This window comes from Staurois parvus, unplaced genomic scaffold (assembly GCF_062004578.1).
Source record: "Staurois parvus isolate SC_StPar_1 unplaced genomic scaffold, SC_StPar_1.0 ptg000394l, whole genome shotgun sequence".
NCBI classification, from domain to species: domain Eukaryota; kingdom Metazoa; phylum Chordata; class Amphibia; order Anura; family Ranidae; genus Staurois; species Staurois parvus.
Genome location: NW_028318190.1, coordinates 9,770,001 through 9,791,594, shown reverse-complemented (window position 1 = coordinate 9,791,594; position 21,594 = coordinate 9,770,001). Strand labels below are relative to the sequence as shown.

The 21,594-nt window shown below is 41.3% G+C and overlaps 1 protein-coding gene across 3 annotated transcripts in view; it reads right to left on the bottom strand.

Annotated features, from left to right (window-relative positions):
- The window catches only part of ZMYM4 (zinc finger MYM-type containing 4), a 127,626-nt gene that overhangs the window by 52,081 nt on the left and 53,951 nt on the right, over positions 1 to 21,594 (bottom strand). For all 3 annotated transcript variants that reach the window (XM_089686332.1, XM_089686331.1, XM_089686333.1), the window contains exons 10-15: positions 21,533 to 21,594; positions 21,015 to 21,323; positions 19,730 to 19,880; positions 18,468 to 18,640; positions 12,847 to 12,997; positions 6,722 to 6,868 (exon numbers count right to left, since the gene is read on the bottom strand). The exon at positions 21,533 to 21,594 is cut by the window's right edge and continues 54 nt beyond it. In XM_089686332.1, the coding sequence (XP_089542458.1) occupies positions 6,722 to 6,868; positions 12,847 to 12,997; positions 18,468 to 18,640; positions 19,730 to 19,880; positions 21,015 to 21,323; positions 21,533 to 21,594 (993 nt within the window). The remainder of the gene's footprint in view (positions 1 to 6,721; positions 6,869 to 12,846; positions 12,998 to 18,467; positions 18,641 to 19,729; positions 19,881 to 21,014; positions 21,324 to 21,532) is intronic.

Here is a 21,594-nt window from a genome sequence, read left to right as displayed (position 1 = left end):
GGCCTCAGTGCTTAAAGATGGGGTCCATAAACATAGGTGTATCCTCCACAGGTACAGTGGATCCTCTATTAGGACAGGATGTTGCTACATCCAGAAAACGTACAAGGATAATAGATGCTTTGGAGATACTAACATCTCGACAGTAATTTTTGTAGTTTTCATAAAGGAAAGCTGCACACAGCAGGTGCATCAGAACATAGCAGCCCTGAGAGCCCTAACAGAACCTTGACAATGGACAGCACTGGTAGAGACTACAGCTTGCTCCTGGAGTTTTAACATGGCGAATACTGCATCAGTAAGAACTAAAACAGTCTTGGTTCAGGAGTAGTGATAGAAAACTGTGACTCTAGGTTAATTAATTAGGGGACTGGGGAGATTCAGAATTAAACAGTCTTGCCGACTGAAAGCTCAGAGACAAGCTAAATCCAGATGGTCAGTATGACCCATGGCCTGGCCTGTTGTATGGCTCTAAATAGATCAGAAATTAATTCTGCTGGGATGGGTGAAGGAACACACCTAAAACCTCCGTGATTGATATCTGCTAGGAATTTAATGAATTTGGCCCCAAGGACTTGTATGGCTGCAGTAGAGGACCCTGGCGATAGAGTAGGGGACTTAGCCTCATCCAATGGAGTTGAGAGAAACTCCAATGAGGAAGACCCCACAATAGAGTGACTAGATTCCAGACATTAGTGCCCTCAGAGGATACAAAGTAAACGTCTCTAGAACCAGGGCCACCCATGGCAGTGGGACTATCCCCTATGTGTCTAGACACAGATGATGTGACCAGGGTGAAGCAACTAGGCTCAAGGTGTGAGACAAGAGGTCAGTATTCACAAACTCAGCTGCTGGCTGATGAGGGTCAGATGGCTGGAGATCACTGTACTGAGGCAATGGAAAGGGACTTTTTACTGGAGTTCCATTAGGTGCTTTGGGATAGAAGAAGCAGGCTTGCACCTATAGTCTGTACTCTGCAAGACAGAGGGAGAAAAGATTTTCCTATCTTCAGCATCCCTAAGGAGGTCCACCAGTTCAGAGTCTTGTGCTGAGGAATAACAGCATCCAAGAATCCAACAACTGAGTCCTCCTGTCCCATGCTACCAAGACATTCCGTTGAAGGGGCTTGGAATGAAACTGGGCCAAATGTCCCTTATGCGAATCTAGGGATCTGTCAGTGTCAAGACATCTGTAGGGGGGGAAGGAGGATTATGCACACCTGGACTGTGTCCATGGTCAGACCCTACTACTGTAACCTCTGGGTTGAGATTAAGGCAGACTCCTGTAAATTCAGAACCCATCCAAAACATACTGGTCTCAAAAAACCTGGTCGACCTGGTATTGGAAGTCAGATGCAATGGCAGGTCCAAGGACTCAATGTTTGTCCCATACCAACAAGATGTTGAGTTGAGAACCTAAGGGTATCTGGGCACTGCATCGAATGTGGCTATCATCTTCTCCAGCACGAGCTAAGGAACCTTTCAATGTCCTCAGGGACTCTACCTGGGCTTGAAGAGACAGCCTGAGGAGTATCAAGGTCAAAGCCAAAGTACTCCTGAACATAGAATGTCCGTTACTGAGCCCATTTCTCTCTTAGAGGCAAGCCATACATGTATTCCATAATAGGGATTCCCTAGGTTCTCAGCAAACGCAGAACAGGAGCCAACACTTTGGTAAGCCATGGACAGGATGAAGGGCAATGCCACAAACTGATGGTGGCAACTCTCCACTGTAAAACGCAGTAACCATTATTAAGGCTGGAATATTGGGAAGCGCAAGTAGGCATTTTTGATATCCACTGATTCCATGAAGTCTCCATAAAAGTCAAGCAATCACGGACCAGGCAGACTTCATTCTGAATTTTTATGTTTTCAGAAACTTGAGACCTCTGAAGTCCACAATGTGCCGGATGTGTCTGTTTGGCTTGGGAACCCTGAACAGGTTAGAATAGAAGCCACAAAGTAAACCACTCATCTGTGGATCAGAATATACCCTTAAGTGCATAAAGCTTTGAGGGGGAAAGCAGCAAAACTCCAGCTTGTAGACTCTGGCCACCAGACCCAGTCATCTGTGACTTCCTGTTTCCAGGTGGCTGGGAAGGCCCATAGATGCCCCCCAGTTGCAAGAGTGGGGGAACCTCTATACTGAGAGGAAGATTTCCCTCTAGAACCAGAGGACTTGGGTATCCAGTTTTCTTATGGATCTAGGATATGATTTTTTTTTTTTTCCGGAGCCAGAGGCCGGTCACTTAGAAAAGGAGCCCTTCTTGGACTGGTATCACTGGTCACTGACCTGTTGCAGTCTTCTTAAGCGGCAAGAGCATGCTTTTCACTAGAAAATACCTTCTAAATATAGGAATTCAAGGACGGTCCAAATAAGCGCTGGCCCTCAAAGAAAAGGCACCCATTCACTTTGCTTCCTGCAGTGAAGGTCCGCCAACTGAAACTTGAGCCATAGGATATTTCTAATGTGGACAGACATGGTGCTCACACAAGATAACTGCCTAATGGGAATTTTCCAAGTCATCCACCAAGAAACCCAGGGTCCTCTGAAAGTCTTCCAGGAGCTGCCAAATGGCAAGATTTTCTGGATCCAAATCCTTGGAATGGAGCACCACTTCAGCCAGATCTTAAGGGCATGGCAAACTCCTATTGAAGTCACTGCAAACTCCAAAGTCACACCCAGCAAAATAAAACTATAAAGAGGGCCTCTAACCTCTTACTCATGATGTCTTTAAAGACAGGGACCTCACCCACTGAAGATCTTATTTAAATAAAAAATAGCCATGTCAACAGCTCAATAAGCCCATTTCTTGTTCACGTCTTTCTCCATAGGCTACTGGTAAGTGAACCCCTATTAGTGTTGAAAGCACTTTCATTGGGTGAGCTCAATCAGCACGCATGACTTCTTGCAGGTGAGGATACTTGGGAATTTTAAATGGTCCCAGGCTGCAAAGCCAGTGGCTTTAGGGTAAGAAGATTCCTAACCTAAGGTTAGCCCACACCTTGGTCTTCTGTTTCGGAGACAGAACCGGACCTTCAGATTTCTCCCGCGAGGACGCATCTACAGAAGATTCCTGATCCTCAACAGCTACCACTACTTAAACTTCCAGAGGAACTTCCTCCAAAGCTTTATCCTGCCTCAAAAGGGGAGAGGGGAAAGAGATTGTCCACATTTTCACCAGAGAGAACCCCTGAGAGCTGATCCCTCTGTTCAGATATGGATGGAGTGAATTCCTCTCTTTACATAAAGAATGTGTAGGAATAGCCTGGGTGATGATTCTTGCCTTTTTTTATTGCAAGGCACCATTCACCTGCAGGTGGCAGCATAACCCAAGTAGTCATGTTTATTAACTGCTCTGCGTCCTGTGTACAAATAAGAAATACCTAATTTCCTTTGTTTAATCCATGTGTAAGACCATATGAAAAAACACAAGGAATTTATTGAAGCCATGCACCAAATAAAAGCCTGTGCTCTAAAAGTGGACCTTCACTTTTCTTTTGTAGATTCCAAATTCTCCCCCCCCCTCTAACGCACTAGAAAACAATTTTGGGGGGTAGGAAGTACCTTTTCTACAAAGTACTTGCACCCACCGCTTTATTTTTCGCCTAGGCGAAGATGTGGTTTTCTTATCAGGAAGTGAAAGCCAGCTAACAAAGCCAAGATGGTGACATGGGACTGACAACAGTGCTGAAGATTTTGAGTTAAACGAAAACAGCACTAAAACACCACGGGTTGGTAAGTACCCATTTTGCAGTACTTGTTTCAGCAGCTATGATATCTGTAGCTGCTAACTTTTATCTTTAGCAGCCTGGCTGAAGTTTCTCTTTAAATAATGCTAAAATTATATAGATAGCCAAAATTCTTCCAAAAGTTATATTTAAGGTAAACAGATTTAGCAATGAAGCAGTGAATTGTCTATATGACTTTTAATTTGAATATCTAATTTATAAAATCGGTATGAAGCCTTAATGGAGCATTTGGTTTTCATCAAAGCAGCAAAGTATAGAAAGGTGAAAGGAAGCTCCAAGCGCCGTCAGCTGATTGGAAATGTAAATATGAATATTTAATCTGAAAATATACATTTTTTAATTCCATTACTTCAGGGATTGACAAATTTGCTTTGAATCTAAGAGCCAGCTAAAATTAGGAGCCATTTTTTCAGCATAGGATGGGTTGTCAGCGCCCGGGGCAAGGCAAGTAGCTTGCGTCCCCTAACCCTAAATTACTTACAGCAGAGCCACCAGCCAATAACCATAATGCAATGCCAGCAGGGTTTTAGGCTGGCTGCAAAGAATGACAACAAAAACCTGTTATAGGGGGGAAACTCCTTATTATGCAGATTGCCCTCCCACCAATTTTTTATAAATCCCCCCCTTCACATATTATAACCTCACTATGGACTTTACTCTGTATCCATGACTCACTCACCTCTCCTCCTAGGGCATGGTAATCAGCTGGCTGTGTGGCCAACTTCACACACACACCCGACTGCTGACCCAGATCCAATCCACGATGGGTGACAACAGGAACGGAACTGGAGCCGGGCACAGCCACTGAGGAGAATGGAGGGAGGTCAGAGCCAACACTCTTCTCTCATCGTCCCAGAGAGGCTCTGGCGGAGTTGGGAGCCAGCAGTCAGGCTCATCCTTTCGTCCCGTGTCCAATGCCGGTTACATCTCTACATCTCTGTCAGCCCCTCGAAGCGGTGCTCAGAGACCAACTGACGGAGAGGCGGCAGCTAGGAGCCATGCATTCCCAGAGAGCGCTGACACCACGCACAAAGAAGCCGGAGTGCCGATATGTAAAGAAGAAAACTTAAAAAAAAATGTAAAAAAATACTTTAGCTCTGCTGCACATAAGCAGAACTAAAGTGTTTTTTTGTTTTAAGATTGTAAAACTAAATCAGCTGCCTGGCACCCAGAACTATATGTCTGGAGCATTGTCCAATAGAAATTGCCCATGCCTGGTGCCAACAGTGAATGGGCTGACAAAAGCCCAAAAGCCAGGATGCAATTTCTAGTCGCTATGGTGACCTGGCGAGTGGGATTTGTGCAGCCCAGCATTACTTGCATTTATGCTGTGCAACCACTGCAGCACCTTAAAAGTTGCATGCTGCTTACAAGACAAGCCAACAGAAAAGTATCTAGCCTAGAAACACAGTCCCTTTAAAAGATACACATTACAATAAAAGCTCTTATGTACTCTCTGAAAATGCAGAAGCTTTTCTTCAACCACTTTTCACGCTTAGGATATACCCATACGTCCTTGGGTCATATTGGTTATACCAGGATTATAGTAGCAACTGCAGCCATGATCCTGGTATCGAAACTTGCAGCAGACAATGGGTTTTTCTGTAAAAGTGATCAAGATCAGTACTGCTGCTCTCGATCTGTCGGACCGGCTGAGTAGCCAGAAACTATGAACATTTAGACACCTCTGGTTTCAGTATGTTCTTTACAAGCCGTTACAGGCTTCTAAAGTATCTATTCAAACCAATGCTTGATCAGATGTTTTTGAGGGCAGAGGAGAAATCTAGGGTATAACAGACTCCAGATCTCTAAGTAAAGAGTACCTGTCACTGGGCAGCTATCACAAGAAATGTTCTGTTAGTAATAAAATTAATTAAAAAAAAAAAAATTTAAAAGATACAATATTTTATAAAAATAATTTAAATAATATTAATAACAAAAAAAGAATTTTAAAGTGCCCTTGTCCCCTCATGCTCACACCAAATTGTCAGAAGGAGAACAATATTTCTAGCACCAGAATTCCTGTTTAACTTTAAAGTGGTAACCTGTAAAGGCTTTTAAAGCATTGCCTAGGGACAATTACATGTACCATAGTTAGTCAACGTTTTATGGTGTATGCAATTTTAAAGCGTCACGTGTTAGGTATCCACTTACTCAACATAACATCTATTATACTTTATCAAACAATAGGTATTTACACTGTGTTTTTGTTCACTAAGATCTATTTAAGTGTTTTTCCTGAAAATGTGTGATAAACCGCTCTGCAAATATTGTGTGAGAAAAAATTGCACCAGCCACTATTTTATTCTCCAGAGCCTTTGCTTTCAGAAAATATAGAACGTTTGGTGTTCTAACTAATTTTGTAGCCAAAAAAAAATATGTAGATTGTTACATATATGTGAGAAATGTCAGAAGTGGTTAAGGGGCTATTCAAAGTCTTGCGTTGTGGTAAACACACCTTATTTCGACAAGTATCAACACACAGCTTTTTGAGTAGTGTGTTGTGATGCTATTTATTGTAGATGGCACCCCAATGACCTGTAAAGTAGTTGATTAGGAGATGCAGTGCATCCCCCCTTGCTCCCCCCCTCCAAAACATAAAGAAGAGTGAGACATTTTTGACTGCACTGCAGTGCTTTAGTAGCATATTTAAAATGCAATGCAGAAGTGTGAATCTACCCCAAATCCTTTAATGCAGTGGCTTGACACTAATACACCACTTAGGCCTCACTAACATGCCTGTGTTTACTTTTTCTATATGCAGATGTTACTGCGCTAAGCAGGTTTAGCAGCCATTAAAATTTATAATCAGAAACTGGACACAAAATTCTATTTTCTCTAAACCTAACAAAGCGCTCAGTGTGAATGGCACCAATGAAAAATCATGCAGTTAAAGATGTCCTCTAAATGCAAATAAAGCACAGATTTGCCAGTGCCAGTGTGAATGGAGTTTTTAACTTTTTGTGCCTTACCTTGTAGGACATTGGTAGAGTTTGCAGTAGGCTGTGCAGCAGGGGTGCTTGCAAGTGACACCACATTGGCAATGACTGGAGTGGAATCCTTAGTCCCAGTAGAGCCTGGGGAAGCTGGGACTGGTTGAACCATAGGGGCATTGGATGCTGCAATAAAAGCAGAAGTTTACAAAAGTATTCCACAAAATAAACAATGACAATACCTATTTTCTTAAATTGTCATATATCTATTTTAGCAAAAAACTAAGGAACATTAAAACATTAACGAAAGAGTCAATTACTCGGTAACTCACATTCTAGGAATCTACCAGAACAGCACATGAGAAAGAGGATTTCCCGATCTGAACAGGAAAACATCATTAATTATCAATAGAAAAAGAGCACAGACACCTAGTGACCTCAGTACTAAATAAGAACTAAAGTTATCTAACTGGCTAAAAAGGCGCAAATCCCTGCTGTCCTGGAAGATTCTCGGAAACCGAGTTACCAGGTAACAGTTTTCGCCAGTCATCTTCCAGGATAGCATACCAGAGGACAAGTTAGAAATACCTGCTTATGATGGAACAGCAGTCTGCAGAACCCTCCTGTTGAAGGTTTGGTCAAGGCTGGAGAGAAGATCAACTCTATAAAGCTAAACAAAGATCTGAAAAACTGGTCAAGCTGGCTGTCTTACAGATGGTCTGAAGACGCCCCCACTCCTTCTACCAATGATGAGGGCATAGTCTTCAGAGTGTGCTTTCTGGTAGGTCAAGTAATTAAGCCTGGTAAGTTACTACAATGGCGTTTCTGAATTTTGGTTGCTCCTTCTCCATTTCTAGGACCTAAGAAGAGCAAAGAGTTTGAGGAATTTCCTGCAGGAATATGCAAGCACAAAGTAGGCTATTAGGCATCTTTGGAAGTTGTGAAAAAAAGTGGTCTCTTTTGCATTAAATGGATTGGCAAAAAATTATGGAATTGTAATATCTTGTGTCCAGTGAAAGCGCGGGGCCACTTATGGCAAGAATACTGAATTAGGTTTCAGAATGATTTCATATGGTAGAATTAGGCAGTAGGGTTTTGCTATTGAGGGAGTGGAGTTTGCTCTCTTCTAGCAGATACTAGAGTCACCAGCAGAACCGATTATCTGCTCTGAACATTCTTCAATGGGTTTGATAGGTACCTGAAGGAAACCTCTTAAGTATTGTTGAGAGGTCCCAAGCAGTGAACCTCCTAATGAAAGGTAATCAGGACCTTGTGGAAGACACAAGAAATCTTTTAATGAGAGGTTCTCCTGCCAATATAATTTCCAGAAAGTTGCATGACACAGTTATTGTGCTACGTGACAAGTTTTTGTCAGCTCTTTCCTACAAGAAACCTTGGACCAAAGGAATAACTGGATGATCCTTGTTACCACTTGAGGGAAAGTGGGAAGAGTTTTTCCAAATGTTCCCATAAATGCCTGCAGTGGTTATTTTCTGATAGCCAACCCTAAGCACAACTTTGTTGATTATTTAAGGTCTCCTTTTCTGAAGTCATGATGTGAGATGCAGACATTGTAGCTGAGGATGCACCACTGGGTCTTGCTGTAGATCAATTTGGGGCAGCAGTATCCATGGGGGTATGACGGTAGGAGTAGGCTTGCAAACCAAGACTTTTTTTTGCCAAAAAGGGGCTAATAAAATAACGATGGTCTGGTGTAAACTATTCTTCAGTGTTCAGGGATGTTGGAATCCTATCGCCCAACGCCCGGGACATGCAGTTCTGGGGGCCGGCCAGGTAGTTTTTTTTTTTTTTACCTTCAGCCCTGCTGTGGGCAAGCAGCAGGGCTCACCTGTCAGGTGGAAGCAATTGGCAGTAGCACTGGCGCCGATTGCTTCCACGCAGTGCCAGCCTCTTCGCTTGTCCATCTGCGGGCCCGGCTCGCTGTTGGCTAGAGGGGAGTGAGAAGAGCTCCGCTCCCCTCCCCTTCTTGTGCTGACCCGAAAGTGACATTATGATATCACTTCCGGATTCTCGTTGAGAGATTGTAATGCAATCCCGAGAAAAAAAATTTAAAGCGGTGCTTCAGTGGAGCAGAGAGGAGACATCCAGGGTCTTTCAGACCTTGGATGTCTCAAAGAGAACTTGTCACCAAAAATCCTCACATACGGGACTTTGTCCCCATGTGATGAAAAAAAGAAAAAGAAAAAGAAAAAAAAAAAAGAAGTTTTTTGTTTTTTTTAATTGTAAAAAATGAAAAAGTTACACCCAAGCATATACCAAAAAAAAATAAAAAATATTGGAGGCCCCCACCCTCACATATATGCATGTACAAAAATAAAAGGACACCTGGGGTGCCTACGCATGAAACTGTCAATTGCGATACACATGTCATATATCACCGCGCACGCCAGAATGAGAGCAATAATTCTAGACCTCCTCCGCAACGCTAAACAGGTGACCTATAAATCAGCTAGAGAATTTAGCTTAGATTTTACACGGACCGCCAAGTCTCCTCCTCCATCGTCATGAGATACTGTGATTATTTGCCTCCTTGCGTGCTGATAAAAGACACAGATGCTGTCCTTTGATTCCTTTGTGGCATGGTTTTGATTCTATGTGGCATTTTTGCTTCCGTAATCACTTTCAATTCCTTCAATTTTGATAGGCTTCAGTCTCAAACAGTGCTTTAAACACCCTGTATCACCTACTGCTCCATATGAATTCCCCAGCCCCAGGCACAGGCATCTGCAGTGATCTCTGCAGGGTTTGGCTGAATCCAAGGGTGACCACTTGACAGGTTCTCTGGGTGTAGACACCAGGTTTTTAGAAAAAAAAAATTTTCAGCTTTTGAGGTGCCCATAGACAAAGTAATACGTAGGCTAACATTACAGTTACACAGGTAAGGATAATTATACAAGAACTTCAATACAGCAGAACCAAGAAAGCAGAGTGCTAAAAAATATCAGATTGTTAACGGAGGATGAAGGCGTAGACAGTATTCACAATCAACATGTACATTGGTAGTGAAACATTAGATGCTGCCAAAGAGCATAATTTTCACATGTAGCCCCAAAAAAAGCTCAGACACATCTTTGTGTGTGCATTTGTGGTTACAGATGACTAACCTAGGTAGGCCATCGCCAGCCGGCGTTTTCAAGTTAGATCATGTTATTTTTTCAAATGCTATTAACTCAATTCAGAGATCCAGTGTTGGTTTTTAGACGCAACAATAGCGACCTATCTAAACATAATAACTTTACATGCAGCAAATAATGACCTTTACATCACAAAAGTGGTGAAAACATCATGGTTGAGGGTACCAAATATACAAGAAAGTGGGTGGTTATGAATGTAAATACCATATACTTCATGAAGTTTAAGGATTACTGCATCCCAGTATCGTTCTGGTTTCAGACACCACCAAAGGTGGTGGATCAGGTTGCCTGGAAGCCCCACACTCAACACACTCTGGGGAGCCTCGGTATGTTGCCTGCAGTGTGTTCTGTTCTCCATCCCAAGTGGAGAGAAGAAATATTTAATTCAGGGGCCTCAAGTGTAACCAAGCAAAAAACTGCTGGGATGGCTGCTGTCATAAGGCCTATGAATCTCATGATTTCCCTTAATGATATTGTCAAAGTGAGATGGAGCTTGATGACAGCCTCAGTTTCAATATTTGTTTTTTTTTGGTTTTTTTTGGGTGAAAGATTCATGTCTTGATGCAGTCCACTGCATGTCTTAGAAAAATCACTATGTGATGAGGTTAGATAGAATTTCTCTTGATTTGTTGGCCCTCTTAGGCTTTTTAGATGATCTATAGCCACATGCAAGATTCTTTTGATCCAAAAAAATATAGTTCATCCAGGTATGAGACTATTTCAACTTCCCCGTTGTACTAGTAGTTCTGCTGACACTTTTGTAAAGATCCTCAGAGCAGATAAGAGGAAGAATTGCAGAGAATTGAAAATGCATAGTTTCCTTTGTACCTTAAAAACTTCCTTGGTGTTTCCTGAATGGAAATTTGTAAATAAGCATCCACAAGGTGGCCATAAATACATTTTTGGGGGTAGAAAACCTTGTTGTGGAAAAAATGGATTCCATTCTGAATCTTCACCACTTTGTATTAGAGTTTGAAATATAGAATGGTTTTTTCCAGGGGGCTTTATTCTCAAGAACACATGAGAATAGAACCCTCTTTCCTCCTAGCAAGACTGATTACTTTCTGAAGGCAGATCTTCTGCATGCATATATTGATGGAGAGTTAGAGCCACTTCCTGTTGAGGGGGAGGGGTGTGACCACAAACGTGGCTTGCTAGAGAATTTAATCTGAGTCTATTTGAATTACGTTTAGTATGAATGGGTTCCCTGTTCAGCAAGGATATTTGGAAAAGTGAAAACATTTTCTGAAGTGATCCGATCATTAAACACATTCTATCTGCCCATGAACAGGGAATGTCTTAACTGATCTAGTGGATTAGGTGTTGACCAGGTATGGTACAACCTCCCCCCTTCCAGTCATAGACCTTAATGGTCATTGGTTAATCTAACTTAAGGACAGTGGAACGAAGAGCAGGCTGTCCCTTTTGACATGACAGGAATGACAAATAGAGCTGGAATGCAGAAAGGGAGCTGTAGCTGAGAAAAACAGCAGCACATACCATATCACGACAAAGGAAGGTAAACTGCTTTGTTTAGTAGGACTGGGAGACCACAGGACAAAGTACTGGTAAAGGTGAAAGAAACCATCCTGGAAAGAAGAGAGGCTCTGAGCCTCAAAACAACCTTGAACCTACAGATTGTCGCCAACTCAGAAACTTTCCTCACAGACGTGATGGTGACAGGAAAGGCAACTTTGTGAGTAGGGTTAGACAGAGGAATAACTCAATAGGATCAAAGGTGGTCTCTTTCGCCTTCTCTGAGCTTATCTGAACTGAGGGAAGAGGATGAACCGCACAACCATCTGGAAAAGGACAAAAACCCTTCCATAGTGTAAAACAGTGGCAATTTTTTTCAGTAAGCTTCTGTTATCTTAAATATGGCCCACTGGTATGTTACCAGAGAAGAATGGCTGTAAGAGCTGAACAGCACAGGGTGCTGCTATGATATAGTGTGACTGCATTTATTTGTTTACAACGGTAAACTACCCCTTTATGAAATAAACGTTTTAGCTACACAATCTTCAAGTGCTGTGGAACACGGGTGTGATCATAAAAAATTCCAAGGCAGGAGTGACAAAGCAGATTGTATCTTCTAAAATGTGCTATGGGGGCATTTTAGCCTAAAGGCTTCTTAAAGTGTAATTAAAGCTCACAAGAAAATATATATAAATACCTTTTGTGGTGCTACTATAAAGAGTCACATGATATAGTGTACTTGCTCTGCCCCACACTATGTGATAAGGGGTTGGAGCACACAGGAAATTAAGTTTGTTGCAGTCAGGGGCTAGAGGTATAAGATGGTATTGTTGGTAGCCTGACACTCACTCCTAAGCCATCTGCACCTCCTCAGCCAGCTGCTCTTGCCCATCCTGTCTCTCTCTTCCTGCAACTCCTATAATTAAGGACTGTCCCTGTCCCCTGCTGTTCAGCCAATAGGAGAGGAGGGGCATTGCTGCTAAAGCTTTGACTGTGGCCAGGCAAAACGGACAGTAGCTGCTGCAAGACAGGCAACATGGGGGTGGCAACTGCAGGGATAGACAGACAGGCAGGATCTTCTGATGCCTTCGCTCAACCTGACAGAGTCGTCATTGGCATCTCAACCAGGTATTGACTAACAAGGAAAGGTTTCATGGATAACTTTCGCACGCAAGTATATAATGAATGTTTAAAGAAAACCGTTCGGGTTTAATGACACTTTAATGCCAGTTTCAGCAGATGACTGTATGAGTTCATGTCTCTTACGCAGCACATGTAAAATTCCGCAGCATCTACTTAGATGTGCTGTAAAATATGAAAACATTACTCGAGGTAGTGAAAGATTTACCACAGGGACAGCAAAATGTAAATTTAATAGCTACATTTAAAATTATGTTAAGGATACTCTTTTGCAGTTTTTTTTTAACATAATATCAATGTGTAGTTACTCTCCTTGCCTTTCATCATGAATGCATACTGTTAAATAAAAAAGTCAGTTTTGAGTATAGGTATACCCAGGCTGCATCAACAAACCTGTATTGTTGACTGGAGATGCTTCTCCTGTGCTCTGCTGACTGCAGAACACCACTAAACACATTAGGTTACAAAAGTGTTTCATTTCCCCTCTCCATTTTAGTGATTCATTTAGCTTGCCTTGCCGCTTGCAACTTTCACATTTACCCATCTAATTAAAAAAAGGAAAATTGAGTATTAGATATTACTAAAATAATACTTCTAAGAGCTTATCAAGCACAAAATGTGCAATCATTCAACAACTCACAATCATAAGGGTTTACATGGTTGGTATGTGGTCCACGTATACATTTTATGGAGCAGTCTCAACAGGTATAGCTGACAGCCACACTTAAAAGGTGACTGTATGGTGAAGTAACCTGACCTCCAAAGGATCTATTCAAGACACACATTCTATAAACATATATACTGTGCCCTGATAAAGTATTCCTACCCCTTGAAATTTTCCACATTTTGCCATGTTACAACGAAATATATAAATGTATTTTATTGGAAATTTATGTGATAGACCAACACAAAATGGCACATAATTGTGAAGTGGAAGGAAAATGATAAATGGTTTTCAAAATTTTTTACAAATAAATATCTGAAAAGTGTGGCATGTGTTTGTATTCAGCCCCTTAAACTCTGATACCCCAAACTAAAATCTTGTGAAACCAATTGCCTTCAGAAGTCACCTAATTAGTAAATAGAGTCCTCCTGTGTGTAATTTAATCTCAGTATAAACACAGTCGTTCTATGAAGCTCTCAGAGGTTTGTTAGAGAACATTAGTGAACAGCATGAAGGCCAAGGAACACACCAGACAAATCAGGGATAAAGTTGTGGAGAGGTTTAAAGCAAGATTAGGTTATAAAAAAAAATCTCAAGCTTTGAACATCTCATGGAGCACTGTTCAATCAGCCAACTATAAATGGAAAGAGTATGGCACAACTGCAAACCTACCAAGACATGGCCGTCCACCTAAACTGACAGGCCAGGCAAGGACAGCATTAATCAGAGAAGCAGCCAGGAGGCCCATGGTAACTCTGGAGGAGCTGCAGAGATCCACAGCTCAGGTGGGAGAATCTGTCCACAGGACAACTATTAGTCATGCAGTCCACAAATCTAGCCATACTTTTTATGGAAAAGTGGTAAGAAGAAAGCCATTGTTGAAAGAAAGCCATAAGAAATTCCGTTTGCAGTTTGTGAGAAGCCAAGTGGGGGACACAGCAAACATATGGAAAAAGGTGCTCTGGTCAGATGAGACCAAAATTGATCTTTTTGGGCTAAAAGTAAAAAGCTATGTGTGGCGGAAAACTAACACTGCACATCACCCTGAACACACCATCCCCACTGTGAAACATGGTGGTGGCAGCATAATGTTGTGGGGATGCTTTTCTTCAGCAGGGACAGAGAAGCAGATCAAAGTTGAAGGGAAGATGGATGGAGCCAAATACAGGGCAGAAAACCTGTTAGAGTCTGCAAAAGACTTGAGACTGGGGCAGAGGTTCACCTTCCAGCAGGACAAAGACACTAAAAATATAGCCAGAGCTACAATGGAATGGTTTAGAGTAAAGCATATTCATGTGTTAGAATGGCCCAGTCAAAGTCCAGAATAAAGACGCACACCACACTATTCAGATATTTATTAAAAAAATGTGTAAATCATTTATCATTTTCCTTCCACTTCACAATTATGTGCCACTTTGTGTTGGTCTATCACATAAAATCCCAATAAAATACATTTACATTTTGGGTTGTAACATGACAAAATGTGGAAAATTTCAAGGGGTATGATTACTTTTTCAAAGCACGGTACATCTTATAACTTTTTTTTTTGTCCTATATATCTGCTTAGGAAGTTTTTTTTTATTCTAGAAATATGCAACAGATAAAATTCAGCAAAAACAATTGGGATAAATGATGTGACCAGGCCCTCAAAAGTTCAGCAAACATGCTTCGTGTTCCAACCTTTCCTTAAAACTATTCTAAGGATAACTTTCCATTCTAGGAGATGTGAAATATTTTAAAAGCAAACCAAATTCAATGCACAGAGAATCGCACACACATGAAATTAGAACCCCCAAATGACCGCACACTGCTTTGACATGATACACATTAGGCATCCCCATATGTTTTACATACCTCATTTTAATCCAAATGTGCTGCAAAACTGTTGCCCACTTAATTTTTCTCATATACTCATTTTTAGCTATTTTGCAAAACCTCTTTGCAAATCCCCCCTCTGCAGTTACATTGATCCTACATACAGGAAAATCTTGGTGTGACATAACTCAGATTAGACCAGCCTTTTTCAACCAGGGTGCCTTCAGGTTTTTGTACAAAAAAGTGGCAACCACCTCAACCTATGACTAGCCTTTGCAGTAAGGTGCTCACAGAAGGGTAATGCACATCACAAACAAATGATTTCCCAGAACACTTACCAGCCAGTCTGCAAAACAACCAAATTGACCCTAACAAATCACATTAAATCCAGAGAGATTTGTTTGCACACATTTGCAAGGCTGGCTGGCAAGTGTGCTGGGAAAGCTTTTGTTTGTGATGTGCACTGCCCTTTCATACACACCTTACTGCAAAAGGTGAGTTAAAGGTTTGGGTAGTTGCCACCTTTTATTTACAGCTGGTTGAATTGGATGCGGGGACTTACCAGATGCCTTCAGCTGCCATTGTGCTTTTGCTGGGCATCACATGCGTCCCTGTGCCTTTAAAGAAGGGTGGGCTCCCTCAAGGCACACCTGTCCTTAATCTATCCACTGCGATTTGTGCTCCTACTTGAACTCCCTGAAAACACGTGATGCGCAAAATGCATTGATGCTGAGCCAATGATATCACTTCTGGGCCTACCCTAACATCACTTCCAGTTTCAAGGAATGCACTCCTGCTTTATGATTATGAGTGGCGGTGCTGCGCTAAGGTCCTTTACAAGCCAGCTGTTTTGTGCCTTTTCTGGCACCATTTTATTTGAGCACATATTTTATATTTTTTAATACCTTAGTGTTTAATAAAAGCTTACTACACTATAAGTACTCTCTCTGGTTTTGGTGGTTTGTTCCTGGTGAATGAGAATTGACAGGGGATTCCACAAGCAGACTAGTTCCAGTTCTAGCACTTGCAGGCTGCTTTGTTGGGCGCATAGGTCTCCTGAGTGAGGAGTTTATCTACATGTAGTGGAACACATTATGTTTAAGAAGATAATGTTACCCAGTTATACTTTCATGGACACCGTGATAAGAGACAAACATATATTTTGGACTTTCTATAGATGTACATGCTAAATTTAATGTATGGACCTAATCTGAATAGGGAAATGTATTCATTTAATGGCTTGAATTTTTGTTTTCATTCATGCAATTACAGGTGAAACTCGAAAAATTTAAATATTGTGCAATAGTAATGCAACTTAAAAGTGAAATATATGAGATAGACTCATTACATGCAAAGCAAGATAGTTCAAGCCGTGATTTGTCATAATTGTGATGATTATGGCTTACAGCTCATGAAAACCCCAAATCCACAATCTCAGAAAATTAGAATATTGTGAAAAGGTGCAATATTCTAGGCTCAAAGTGTCCCACTCTAATCAGCTAATTAAGCCATAACACCTACAAAGGGTTCCTGAGCCTTTAAATGGTCTCTCAGTCTGGTTCAGTAGGAATCACAATCATGGGAAAGACTGCTGACCTGACAGTTGTGCAGAAAACCATCATTGACACCCTGCATAAGGAGGGAAAGCCTCAAAAGGTAATTGCAAAAGAAGTTGGATGTTCCCAAAGTGGTGTATCAAAGCACATAGAAAGTTATGTGGAAGGGAAAAGTGTGGAAGAAAAAAGGTGCACAAGCAGCAGGGATGACCGCAGCCTGGAAAGGATTGTCAGGAAAAGGCCATTCAAAAGTGTTGGGGACTTTCACAAGGAGTGGACTGAGGCTGGAGTCAGTGCATCAAGAGCCACCACACACAGATGGATCCTGGACATGGGCTTCAAATGTCGTATTCCTCGTCAAGCCGCTTCTGAACAAACAACGTCAGAAGCATCTTAAACGGGGCTAAAGAAAAACAGACCTGGTCTGTTGCTCAGTGGTCCAAAGTCCTCTTTTCTGATGAGAGCAACTTTTACATCTCATTTGGAAACCAAGGACCCAGAGTATGGAGGAAGAATGGAGAGGCGCACACTGCAAGATGCTTGAAGTCCAGTGTGAAGTTTCCAGTGTCTGTGTTGATTTGGGGAGCTATGTTATCTGCTGGTGTTGGTCCACTGTGCTTCATTAAGTCCAGGGTCAACGCAGCAGTCTACCAGGAGATTTTGGAGCACTTCATGCTTCCTTCCGCAGACGAGCTTTGTGGGGATGCGGACTTCATTTTCCAGCAGGACTTGGCACCTGTCCACACTGCCAAAAGCACCAAAACCTGGTTCAATGACCATGGGATTATTGTGCTTGATTGGCCAGCAAACTCTCCTGACCTGAACCCCATAGAGAATCTATGGGGCATTGCCAAGAGAAAGATGAGACATGAGACCGAACAATGCAGAAGAGCTGAAGGCCGCTATTGAAGCATCCTGGTATTCCATAACACCTCAGCAGTGCCACAGGCTATCTTCCATTCCACGCCACATTGAGGCAGTAATTGCTGCAAAAGGGGCCCAAACCAAGTACTGTATACATATGCATGCTTATACTTTTCAGAAGGCCGATATTGTTCTATGTACAATCCTTGTTTTATTGACTGCATGTAATATTCTAATTTTCTGAGATTGAGGATTTGGGGTTTTCATGAGCTGTAAGCCATAATCATCACAATTATGACAAATCACGGCTTGAACTATCTTGCTTTGCATGTAATGAGTCTATCTCATATCAGTTTCACCTTTTAAGTTGCATTACTGAAATAAATGAACTTTTGCATGATATTCTAATTTTTTGCGTTTCACCTGTATATATATTTGTAAGGCTAGCGCCCATCTTTGTTCATTTTGCACATATTTTTGCAAATGTGTGAAAACAAAACCCCCTGGATTTAATGTGAATTGTTAGACAGGGTCAATTTGGTTGTTTTGTAGGCTGGCTGGTAAGTGTGCTAGAAAATCTTTTGTTGGTTTATTCAGGGGTACCTTGGCTAAATGTCTAAAAATAAACCCAAAAATTGTATACAAGCCAGGGGGTGGATTAAGCCTGCTTTTTAGTTACACAAAGCCAAAGGTTTCCATTGTGCACAATTATAACCTTCCAGCCACCAGCGTCCTAACAACCAATAACTTCATTAGCTGATAAGAACAGTTGGCTGAGTGAGGGAGAGAAACATTTTAATACTAGTCATATAGCAGTGCGCAAAGGTGTATTTGCTTAGGAAGAATAAATTATCTCTAATGTAGGGTGTCCCAAGTGTGTGGATGCTGCTGCGTTATGTAAAACTATCAGTTTACCTTTTTACTTTTTAAAATTGGGTGTCTCAACAGTGGATGAGACTTTTGTACACGACTGCTACATTGCCAGATTTCTGTACATGCTGGTCTCATGGCCAGATAAAATCAGGTATGATCATAAATAAGGATTTAAAAACCATGCTGACAATAAAGCAACCTCAGTTTCCCCATTTATCTTAAATTGATTTATGACTTCTCACCTGATAAAATAGCACTGTGAATTTTGACATGCATTCTTCTCCACAGAACTCTTCCAACTTCCCTCCAAAATGATTCCGCACCAACTTTGGAGAGGTTTGGCAGCAGTAACTGCACATCTTACAGTAACTTCCCCACTTTTTAGAAAGGTCATGTTTGTACAGCAGCTTGCAACCTATAAAAACACACCAATTATATGGTCAGAATTCACTAGTACAGTAAATTTACAAAAGAGAAGTATGGGTTTTAGGAATTGGAAAAAAAAAAAAAAAATTACACTCACCTAGGTGGATGCAGCATCAATCCAATGCTGCATCTGTCCCCCACTGGCTCTGCACAGAGAACTCAGCGATCAAATATCGTGATTGCTCAGTTTTCCCCTCTGCTCTGCTGTGAGCAAACAGCCGTGACTGTCAGTGTCTATGTCTCTGCTTTGCCCCCCCAGTGCTCACTGGAGCACCAGGCTGTGGAGGGGCTGGCTCAGGCTCTCAGCGGATCACCGAGAGGCTGAGCCAGGTGCCAGTCCAGGCTTCTAGTTGGATCCTAATCATATGGTCAGGATATTTAAGAGCCTGGACCAGCTCTGTGTCTTCAGCCTACTGTTAGCTGCAAAATGGGTCACAGTGCAGAACTGCACTCTTGTGATCCATAGAAGTATAGCCAAAAAAGCTTTGACTATACTGCTCCTTTAAGATACCATTACACTACACTATTGCATTAAATATATTTATATAGGAATTTCAGTTCATAACTTCATTAAAATGTTAGAAAGATATAGGTAATAAGTATTTGGGGGGGGGGACCATTTAACGGCTTGCTGCCCAGGCCAATTTTAACATTTTTCACATACATGTTAAAATTTGCAGTTTTTACTATAAAATTACTTAGAACCCTCAAACATGATATATTTTCTGAAAGCAGAGGACCTGGAAAGTACAATGGTGGTAGTTACAATTTTTTTTAGGTCAAAGGATATTTGTGTGCATGTTTATCAAATACAAATTTTTATGAACAAAAACACTTAAGTTGTTCGCTTTGTAAAACGGATTGGGCAACTGTAGAGCCGCTTTTATCACTTTTCCGTGAAAGATGGTTTCTGGCTGAAAATGTTGCTACCAAGATCAAGCTGCAGATATGATCCTGGTATGACCGCTTCAACCTAAGATCGTATATATACAGCCTAAGGGCTGGAAGTGGTGAAAAACATTTTTGAATATTAAGTTATTTAGACATCTAATGAAAGAAATAAATTAAAATAGCAAACCTTCACTGCAGAAAACTTTTTCAACTCCTGAGAAGCGCACCAATTCCTTCATAGTCTTCTCTATTTTGCAGTATTCACACATTGCAGTAATCATGTTAATTTTTTTGTATTCATCACAGCAGGCTTTACCGCAAAACTGATACATTTTACCCTAAAGTGAAAGAGTAACATCAAAATCAGTGCATTTAAAAAACAAAATAAAAACTTGTACTTATTGATTTCACATGGAACCATCAACTGCAAGGCCTCTTTCACATGGCTGTTTAGCCGCATACACTGGGATTCCAGCATCAAGAAACAGTGGATTCTTGCAGCTGAAATGACAGGTGCATGCAAATAAATGGCAGCTGCTCAGAGTCTGGCTGCTAAGCCTGTAGACAGTATTGACATGCTGACGGAGGCCATCGTTGTTCGCATGTACTCACACACCAAGCAGTTGCCTGTGGTTAGAGACAGATGTAATCTACATCCAGGTTCAGATATCTGTCCCTAACCACAGGTAACCACTTGGGTGTGTGGCCACATGTGAAAAGCAATGGCCCCTGTCAGCCTGTCGATATCTTGCACAGGTTAAGCAGCTGTGGATAAATCGCCAGCACCTGTCATTCTAGCTGCAAAAGTTTGGTGTATGTGGCTAAACGGCCATGTGAAGGAGGTCCAGCACTACTACATGCTTTGGACACGTCATCAACTACAACCATGTAATTTCAAAGGGGATTTCCATTTTTATTTTTTTATTAGGAATGTGGGCACACTTCACATTTTTGCAAAAGTACACATTTGTCTTCCTGCCATGCATTAGCAGAAACTGGTGCAGTCAAATTATAAGACAAGATTCACAATATAACAAATATGAATCTACATGATGAATGTAAAAAAACTGGCTGCAAATGTAGGCAACCAAACATGCCCAGACTAAATGCACATATTAGTTTCACAAAGAAACTCAAATTGTTCTCTGTATAATATCAAACATGAGTACTTATTTACTGGTTTATGGCACAGTGAACTAAAATGAGATTTCTTCCCTGTGTAAGATGCTCATTTCCCCACAGATACAATCTGTACAAGTGACAACCAGTAATATAATCTCACAGAATGCAAAACATTTCAGAATTAGCTGTATTTGGAGGTTTTCAATTTTGGAATCTGTTTACCCATATTGTGTGTATAAATGTTGTGCATACATTTTTGGATACATGAGCAAAAGCTGGGTATACAAATCTTTTTAGGTGACAAATCACTGCTATCTGTATATATCTAACATATCACGCTAAGTTTCTACCTTATAGTCCAAGAGATCTGGCTTGGTGGCAAACAACCGACTGCAATGCTGACACCTCAGCTTCGTTGAAAGACGAGAAAGGTTGTTCTGCTGTTGTGTCTGTGACTGTGCAGCTAACCTCTGAAGTCCCGCAGCAGCCGAATTGCTGTTGCTAACTGTTGAAGTAGAGGTGGTTGATGTGGCAGACACCACAGATTGTGTGCTGCTTCCAGCTTGTGTCACTGTAGCTGCATTGGCATTCATGATCACCTGGCCTTGGGAAAGAGGGACCACTGAAGAATTAACCCCAGGGGACTTGCTGAATAGATTCTGTTGGATTGAGTAAGAAAGTAAAAATCATGCTCAAGACTAAATTTATAACCATGTTTTATTTACACCATTATAAGACATCAGGAAACCTAAGCAATCAATATTCAACACAACATAGTGAAGTGTTAAAAAAAAAAAAAAAACTATAATCTCTTTACCAAAGAAAATACTAGTGTAGAGCCAGTAAATGTAGTTAAGACAAGACTCACTTGAAACGAAACTACACAGTTGTAACTGCAAAAATTTCGAATGCTCCCATCAGACATTGCCA